Raw genomic sequence first — 10,000 nt, 5'->3', positions numbered from 1 at the left:
CTTCATTGGTAGACTTCCAAGGGTCCTGACATTTAAAACGAGACATTGAGAACTTTGAAAAAGCACTGGTAGTTTGCTGCTACTGGAAGAAACTGTAATCCATGCATTTCCACAGAATTATTTTTGGAATCTGATCCCTTATCATACCTGTTCATTCTTACTCGTCGCTCGACTTATCGTGACTAAATTCAAGATGGCTGCAAACGCTAAACTTCGTGAAGGTACTGTCTGTATAAATCGTCTTGTAAGTAAACTACCAGTGCTTTTTCAAAGTTCTCAATGTCTCGTTTTAAATGTCAGGGCCCTCGGAAGTCTACCAATGAAGTGTGGAGATACATTGAGCCTCGTAAATGGTGTAAAACAGTGATTTATTTGCATGGCTATGCCGATGCCGAGGCACCACCATTGACCGCCTTGTTGGTAGCATCGGCTAACTAGCGCCAGATTTCGGAGTGCAGAGGACAAGCCGAGATGGGCTATGAGACATACGTTCACACTCGGTATCATGTTTCAAAACACTTTAGGTCAAAATCACACCGGAATTCTCCTTTAAGAGACGTGCTAGTGAGAGATGCTAGTGTAACAGAGGTCGTAATTCGTCCCCCGCTCACGGCCCTCGAACCCGCCACCTCAACACACACCGGCATGAGAGAACGCTCTAACCACTGAGCTAAAAGCCCAGGCTTCCAACTCAGTGGTTAGAAGCGTTCTTAAGGTTAGGGGTGTGAGGATTTACACGGGCAACTAGCACGCTAGCTCAGTTCGCCTCAGTTACACTAGCACCCACAGGTTTTAGTTCCTTAAGTACCTTAAGATACATGCTAGCGAGAGATGCTAGCATCCGCGGGTTTTAGTTCCTTAAGTTCCTTAAGAGACATGCTAGTGAGAGATGCTAGCACCCGCAGGTTTTAGTTCCTTAAAGGAACACGCCACCCAATGTCAGTAGTAATATATGTTCTTACCTTAACTTTCACGAGTTGAGTCATACCTCTCCCGTGTCGGTACGTGCACTCCAACGCTCTGGTGCGCGGCTGGACTGTGTTAGCATGTTGCTATGCTAGCGGGCTTTGACGGTAACTAAGCGTAGAACTAATCAGAAACATCCACGTTTTCCCGACTTAAATACAGTTGCACTAGTAGTTGATAGAAATGCTACGGCCACGCAACATGAAACGTGGCGATTTTCCAAGCGAATAAACCGGAGAACTATAATGTGTGGCGCAATAGCACTTGGGAGTACTTCGACCTAGCGTAGTAGTATTGTTAACACCTAATTGTAGATCCTATCCACCACAGAGTTTAGAATCCATGCTGGATCGACCCTCACCCTTATTTGGAGACTGTTTTGCGAGACAGAGACTGAGTTTGCTGCTGATATTCTGGGGATAGGCTACAACATAGCCAATGTACGACTTTAGCCTTTTAATATATTTGCTGCATTAGATCAGTCTTTCTAGAACAGGCAAGGGCTTTCTAGCCTCACGTCAGCAGCGCTGCATCACCCATAGCCTATTAAAACAACCAGCGGATGGTGGGCGGGTGTGGTTTCGAAAATTGGTCAAAAAACTTTGGTGCTGATGGATGATAAGTTTTGCTATGCAGTTATGGTTGAAATGCCCTCCCCACAGAATACATATTATGTACAAATTCTCATACTTTTTCATGCTTGACTAAGAGGTGGATGTTAAGTAGACAAGTTTGCACACATTTTTAAGATGTTGTATGTGTGTGTGTGTGTGTGTGGGGGGGGGGTGTTGTGTGTGTGTGTCTGTGTGTGGAGCTGGTTAGTACTAAACCAGGGAGGGGGGTAAGAGAGTGGGCTGCTGGCGTCCATGTTTTCTATTCTAAGACTGCTTGTTTGTTAAATACTATGGCCATCACATCATCTTTAGTCCTATGTAATTTATTTATGTTACTGTTATTTTATTTTATGTTTTTATACTTGCCCAGGGACTACAGGTGCAAATTAGCAATTGCTGCTACAACCTGGCCCAAGACATATTTTCCTGGATCCCAGGATAAATGTTATTCTGTGCATTGTCCCTGCTTCAAATAAATAGATTTCCATTCCATTCCATTCCAAATAATAGCCCATCAGCGCATCTCTAGTGTGTGTGCCTCTCTCTCGCTCAGAGGAGAGGGAGAGGCTGAGGGTCGATCCAGCATGGATTCTAAACTCTGTGGTGGATAGGATCTACAATTAGGTGTTAACAATACTACTACGCTAGGTCGAAGTACTCCCAAGTGCTATTGCGCCACACATTGTAGTTCTCCGGTTTATTCGCTTGGAAAATCGCCACGTTTCATGTTGCGTGGCCGTAGCATTTCTATCAACTACTAGTGCAACTGTATTTAAGTCGGGAAAACGTGGATGTTTCTGATTACTTCTACGCTTAGTTACCGTCAAAGCCCGCTAGCATAGCAACATGCTAACACAGTCCAGCCGCGCACCAGAGCGTTGGAGTGCACGTACCGACACGGGAGAGGTATGACTCAACTCGTGAAAGTTAAGGTAAGAACATATATTACTACTGACATTGGGTGGCGTGTTCCTTTAAGAGACGTGCTAGTGAGAGATGCTAGCACCCGCGGGTTTTAGCTCCTTAAGAGACGTGCTAGTGAGAGATGCTAGCACCCGCAGGTTTTAGTTCCTTAAGAGACATGCTAGAGAGAGATGCTAGCACCCGCAGGTTTTGGTTCCTTAAGAGACGTGCTAGTGAGAGATGCTAGTGAGAGATGCTAGCATTCACAGGTTTTAGTTCCTCAAGAGACATGCTAGTGAGAGATGCTTGCACCCGCAGGTTTTGGTTCCTTAAGAGACATGCTGGTGAGAGGTCCTAGCACCCACGGGTTTTAGCTCCTTAAGAGACGTGCTAGTGAGAGATGCTAGCACCCGCAGGTTTTAGTTCCTTATGAGACATGCTAGTGAGAAATGCTAGCACCCGCAGGTTTTGGTTCCTTAAGAGACGTGCTAGTAAGAGATGCTAGCACCCGCAGGTTTTGGTTCCTTAAGAGACGTGCTAGTGAGAGATGCTAGCACCCGCGGGTTTTAGCTCCTTAAGAGGCGTGCTAGTGAGAGATGCTAGCACCCGCAGGTTTTGGTTGCTTAAGAGAGGTGCTAGTGAGAAATGCTAGCACCCGCAGGTTTTGGTTCCTTAAGAGACGTGCTAGTGAGAGATGCTAGCACTCACAGGTAGTCCCTTGCTAGTGTGCCTGCCTCCCAGTCCGAGATGCTGCAGGTTGCCGCTCAAGTCTAGACTGCTGTAGGTCTGAACTGCACAGTCGGTGAAACGCACTTACAGACACACATTCACAACAGACACACATCCACTACAGACACACATCTACTACAGACACACATCCACTACAGACACACATCCACTACAGACACACATTCACTACAGACACACATTCACTACAGACACTACATACACACATCCACTACAGACACACATCCACTCCACTACAGAAACACATCAACTACAGACACACATCTACTACAGACACACATCCACTACAGACACACATCCACTACAGACACTACAGACACACATCCACTACAGACACATATCCACTACAGACACACATCCACTACAGACACACATCCACTCCACTACAGACACACATCCACTACAGACACACATCCACTACAGGCACTACAGACACACATCCACTACAGACACACATCCACTACAGACACACATCCACTCCACTACAGACACACATCCACTACAGACACACATCCACTACAGACACTACAGACACACATCCACTACAGACACACATCCAAGGCTGCCAAATATCAGCACTGATCTGTGATATGTGTGTGTGTGTGTGTGTGTGTGTGTGTGTGTGATATGTGCCACGGGTCGATGAGAGATCACTTTATGTTCATATGTAGGTCAGACACAGGTCTGTCAGCAATTTGCTTTGACCTTTGGCTAAGAACACAAGATCACAGGTGTTCTAGCATCGTCAGAGCTGTTAGAAACACACACACACACACACACACACACACACACACACACACACACACACTCACAATACAGGAAAGTCAGCTAAAGCAAAGCACGTACACCAAAGGTTTTAGTTGGTGTTTTGAAAATAGTACCTGTTTCCTTAGATGTGTGTGATTGAATTTGTGTATTGTATGTGTTTGTGTGTGTGTCTTTGCTGTGATATGCAGTGATGTTGCTATGTGATATGTATGTATGAGTGGTTATGGTGCAGTGATATTGCTATATGATATGTGATATGTATGTATGAGTGGTTATGGTGCAGTGATGTTGCTATGTGATATGTGATATGTATGTATGAGTGGTTATGGTGCAGTGATGTTGCTATGTGATATGTATGAGTGGTTATGGTGCAGTGTTGCTATGTGATATGTATGTATGAGTGGTTATGGTGCAGTGATGTTGCTATGTGATATGTGATATGTATGTATGTGTGGTTATGGTGCAGTGATGTTGCTATGTGATATGTATGGTATGTGTGGTTATGGTGCAGTGATGTTGCTATGTGATATGTGATATGGTATGTGTGGTTATGGTGCAGTGATGTTGCTATGTGATATGTGATATGGTATGTGTGGTTATGGTGCAGTGATGTTGCTATGTGATATGTATGGTATGTGTGGTTATGGTGCAGTGATGTTGCTATGTGATATGTATGTATGAGTGGTTATGGTGCAGTGATGTTGCTATGTGATATGTGATACAGTATGTGTGGTTATGGTGCAGTGATGTTGCTATGTGATATGTATGAGTGGTTATGGTGCAGTGATGTTGCTATGTGATATGTGATATGTATGTATGAGTGATTATGGTGCAGTGATGTTGCTATGTGATATGTGATATGTATGTATGAGTGATTATGGTGCAGTGATGTTGCTATGTGATATGTATGAGTGGTTATGGTGCAGTGATGTTGCTATGTGATATGGTATGTGTGGTTATGGTGCAGTGATGTTGCTATGTGATATGTGATACAGTATGTGTGGTTATGGTGCAGTGATGTTGCTATGTGATATGTATGTATGAGTGGTTATGGTGCAGTGATGTTGCTATGTGATATGTGATATGTATGTATGAGTGGTTATGGTGCAGTGATGTTGCTATGTGATATGTATGTATGAGTGGTTATGGTGCAGTGATGTTGCTATGTGATATGGTATGTGTGGTTATGGTGCAGTGATGTTGCCATGTGATATGGTATGTGTGGTTATGGTGCAGTGATGTTGCTATGTGATATGTGATATGTATGTATGAGTGGTTATGGTGCAGTGATGTTGCTATGTGATATGTGATACAGTATGTGTGATTATGGTGAAATGAGCCCCCTGACTCACGTAGTAGACTGCACAGCACATCTAAGTATTGAATCTGCTGATTGCTAATTCACGTAGTAGACTGCACAGCACATCTAAGTATTGAATCTGCTGATTGCTGACTCTGCTGATTTGCCACTTGTGTTCTATTTAACAGACATTGAGTTCCGTACTGCAGACCATAGACTGTATATATATAGTGCAGATAGACAGTCCTCAGTAGTCCTGTCCAGCCAAACATGCTACTCTACAGCCCCCTGCTGGCCAAACAGAGTAGTGCGCAGAGTAGTGTGACTTACCTGTGTTTAGAGTAGTGTGTTTTAACTGTGTTTAGAGTAGTGTGTTTAGAGTAGTGTGTTTTAACTGTGTTTAGAGTAGTGTGTTTAGAGTAGTGTGTTTAGAGTAGTGTGTTTTAACTGTGTTTAGAGTAGTGTGACTTAACTTTAAGCGTTTGTATAATATATGTGTGATAAAGTGTGTGTGTTCATGCATACAGTAGGTTTTAAAAGAAATGTGTGTGTGTGTGTGCATGCATAGGTTTATGTGTAATACCTGTTTAATAAAGGTGTGTGTGTGTGTATAATGTATATGTGCTAAAAATGTTTCTCTGTGTGTGTGTGTGTGTGTTTGTGTGGCTGGTGTGTGTGTGTGTGTCTGTGCGTGTGTGGCGTGTGTGTGTGTGTATGTGTGTGTATGTATGTGAGGTGTGTGTGTGTGTGTGTGCGTGTGTGTGTGTATGTGTGTGTGCGTGTGTGTGTGTTAGGCTGGAGAACGAGATGTTCCGTGAGCAGATGCAGCAGCTGGAGAATCAGCCGCGTGTGAAAGGCCTCTCCTTCACCTCCTTCCTCATCCTCCCCTTCCAGAGAATCTGCCGCCTCAAACTACTGGTGCAGGTGTGTGGGTGTGTGTGTGTGTTTATCTGTGTGTGTGTGTGTGTGTGTGTTTATCTCCTTGTGTGTGTTTATCTTTGTGTGTGTGTGTGTGCGTGTGTGTGTGTGTGTGTGTGTGTATGTGTGTGTGTGTGTCCCACTCTCCACACCCACACACACATGTACACACACACACACACACACACACACACACATATGGCAAGCCGATTGAGCATTTATTCTGATATCTTGATATCAGGCATAATTGTCATGTACATGTAAGCCATTTTGTCAACTAGTTAACTAGTGAGCCATGTTTCTGTGAACTAGTTAACTAGTGAGGGCCAAAATATGCACACTAGTTAACTAGTGGGAGCCAAAAGGCTCACTAGTGAACTAGTGAACACATTTTAGCTTCACTAGTTAACTAGTGAGAGCCAGTCATGTCTACTAGTTAACTAGTAAACGCCAAAATGCATACCAGTCAGCTAGTTGAAGGCTTTTGGGTCTCACTAGTTAACTAGTGACAGCCAAAAATGTGCACATGTTTACTAGTGAATGCAAAACACCTCACTAGTTAACTAGTTGCAGTAGGTCAATGTCACTAGTTAACTAGTGAACCATAAATGGCTTACTAGCTAGCTAGGTGATGGCAGTAGGCTCACTAGTTAACTAGTTGATGCATCATTTGTCCAAACTAGTTAACTAGTGAGGTCATAAATGTATACTAGTAAACTAGTTCAAGACAAAATTCACACTAGTCAACTAGTGGCGCAGAATTCAAATTAGGAGGCGGATAATTCTGGAAATTGAGGCTTTCTATTGGCTCCCTATGTCCAAATAGAACATGACATCCAATCACAGTGCAGAATTTCACGAAATCCCACCCACAACATTTGCATGTGGCACACAAGTTAACATGCTGGCCAAAGGTACTCTAGCTAGTAAACTATTGGCTTCAGTGTGACACTTACATGTAACCTAGTGAAGGCAGAACTGCTCACTAGTTAACTAGTGAAGACACAAATGCCCACTAGTTAACTAGTGAGGTCTAAAAAGTGTCACTAGTTTACTAGTGTGCACCAAAACACCCACTAGTGAACTAGTGATGGCAATTTCCATTCGACTAGTTAACTAGTGAGGTGCAAAAAGTGTCACTAGTTTACTAGTGTGCCCCAAAATGCCCACTAGTTAACTAGTGAGATGCCAAAATGGTCACTTGTTAACATGTAAAGGCCAAAATACCCACTAGTTTACTAGTGAGGGTGTTGTGGGCCTTACTAGTTAACTAGTGGCATGCATATTTTGTTCACTAGTTAACTAGTTACACCTAAAAACACAAACAAGCTGACCGTTTTTGTCCACTAGTTAACTGGTGGAACAATTTAAGTCTCACTAGTTTGCATGTGTGGCAGTGAAGCAGCTCACTAGTTAACTAGTGCGCACAAGACACACACTAGTGGCTGTTTTTGGAGCTATCTAGTTCACTAGTAATGCAAAAGGTACTCTTACTAGTTAACTAGTGACACATTGGCCTTTACTAGTTAACTAGTTGACATGTTTGGCCTTACTAGTTTACTAGTAATGGAACAGGACATGCTTACTAGTTAACTAGTGAGCATATCTGCATTATTAATGCCTTTCACTAGCTTATAGAGGGCATTTTGAGCCTTACATGTTAGCTAGTGAGGACAAAACACTGTCCATAATGAACTAGCAGGAGAAAAATGCCCCTCACACTAGTAAACTAGTGGAATTTGAATAAATACACAAACGGCTGGCATTTTGTGCAACTAGTTAACTAGTGGGACGTAACGTTGGCCACTAGTTGACTAGTGCGAAGAAGGGGGAACAAGGATTTTGATTGGTCCATTTAGGACTCAGAAACCTAGAAAACATGGCTGACTTCGTCCAGGCTGTTCTAAGAGCAAACTTTTATAAACTAAGATCGTTTGAGCATAAAAATATGTTTTGATAACATGTCTAGTGACAAAGTTGTGGTGTATTGCTGTAATCTTCATTCAGTTAATGTCTACAATCTTTAGTTTTTCAGTTATTAGTCTGAAAATTGAGATAAAACTGGAGGCATTTGTATATGGTTGCCTAGCAACAAAACGTTTCAGTAACATGAACATTGATGATAGCTTCACTGATGTGGCAAGACTAGCTCAAGTGGTTAAGTAGCAGGAGATCATGTGGGAGACCAGGGTTCAATTCCTTAGAAGAGCATGATGTTTTTTTTCTTGATCTTTGAGCTTTTAATTACTTTTGAAACCATGTGCAGTTAATGTGTACAATGTGTGTGGATCACTAAGAGCTCACTTGTTAAAGCATGGGGTTTCCCTGTTATTATTAAAAACCATTTTGACAGAATATGAGATACTGCATACTGCAGGCTCTGCTTCACTATCTATACTGAAGTACCGTTGCAGAGCAGTGTGTCACTTTAGCCACTAGGGGCACCCATCAGGACCTGATCGCGAGGCTATGAACAGTAAATTTACATTTAGACTGGGTGGGATTCTTACATAATACCCAATAGGAGTCTTCTACCCACCCTCTCATTAGAATTTGCATAATAGCCGTTTCAGGCACTAGTTAACTAGTGAGCTGCTTCACTGCCACACATGCAAACTAGTGAGACTTCAATTGTTCCACTAGTTAACTAGTGGACAAAAACGGTCAGCTTGTTTCTCTTTTTAGGTGTAACTAGTTAACTAGTGCAGTGTTTTTCAACCACTGTGCCGGGGCACACTAGTGTGCCGTGAGAGATCATCAGGTGTGCCGCAGAAAATTACCCAAATGTCACTCACTTGTCCAGAAAAGCAATTGTTGCATCAAATAATTTATAACCACATGCTCTCATTGATTGTATGATTGCACTATTTGTGGTATGCAGGCATTGTACAATGGGGGCCCCATATCCAGTATTCACAGAATCATCAAATATCCAGTTCATAACAACAATTAAATTAGATATAGTCACCTACAAATGACACAGAGGGCGCTTGTTTTATTGAGCAGGTCTTGCATAGAAGCCATAATAAGGCCATATCTGTGTATTCAAAAAATGTCTGTCTAGGAGCGCTTCCTGGACTCAAATTTGTTTGTTTGAGGTGCTCTTTGGATGGGAAAAAGTAGATGAAAAAAAAAACAGGGGATTCCAAGCCACTCTCAATTATCAAAGGTTAAAAAGCCTTTATTTATTGGCTTGGTTACATTTAAACCTTTAAAAAACTCCGACGCGTTTCGGCAAACAAGCCTTCATCAGGGAGTCAAACAGATGAAGGCTTGTTTGCCGAAACGCGTCGGAGTTTTTTGGAATCCCCTGTTTTTTTCTCATATCTGTGTATTATTTGAAATTTTAGGCTATTGTATGTTTATTTTTTCTTCACACAGGATGTTAGTGTGCCGTGGGACATTTTAAGTGTCAAAAGTGTGCCGTGGCACAACAAAGGTTGAAAAACACTGAACTAGTGAACAAAATATGCATGCCACTAGTTAACTAGTAAGGCCCACAACACCCTCACTAGTAAACTAGAGGGTATTTTGGCCTTTACATGTTAACAAGTGACCATTTTGGCATAGTTAACTAGTGGGGCTGAAATGGCCTTCACTAGTTAACTAGTGGGCGTTTTGGAGCACACTAGTAAACTAGTGACACTTTTTGCACCTCACTAGTTAACTAGTCGAATGGAAATTTCCATCACTAGTTCACTAGTGGGTGTTTTGGTGCACACTGGTAAACTAGTGGGCATTTGTGTCTTCTCTAGTTAACTAGTGAGCAGTTCTGCCTTCACTA

At 42.5% G+C, this 10,000-nt stretch overlaps 1 protein-coding gene across 1 annotated transcript in view; it reads left to right on the top strand.

Annotated features, from left to right (window-relative positions):
- The window catches only part of ngef (neuronal guanine nucleotide exchange factor), a 47,884-nt gene that overhangs the window by 24,497 nt on the left and 13,387 nt on the right, over window positions 1-10,000 (top strand). Inside the window, exon 9 of the mRNA XM_076283014.1 lies at window positions 6,093-6,222. Coding sequence (XP_076139129.1) covers window positions 6,093-6,222 — 130 coding nt within the window. The remainder of the gene's footprint in view (window positions 1-6,092; window positions 6,223-10,000) is intronic.

Source organism: Alosa pseudoharengus, unplaced genomic scaffold, assembly GCF_046254945.1.
Source record: "Alosa pseudoharengus isolate Yale_2024_CS ecotype anadromous, Long Island Sound unplaced genomic scaffold, YU_APseudo_1.1 YU_APseudo_1.1_scf_13, whole genome shotgun sequence".
Classification (NCBI taxonomy): domain Eukaryota; kingdom Metazoa; phylum Chordata; class Actinopteri; order Clupeiformes; family Clupeidae; genus Alosa; species Alosa pseudoharengus.
Note: the sequence above shows the minus strand (reverse complement) of the source record. Positions and strands in the feature narration are given on the sequence as shown.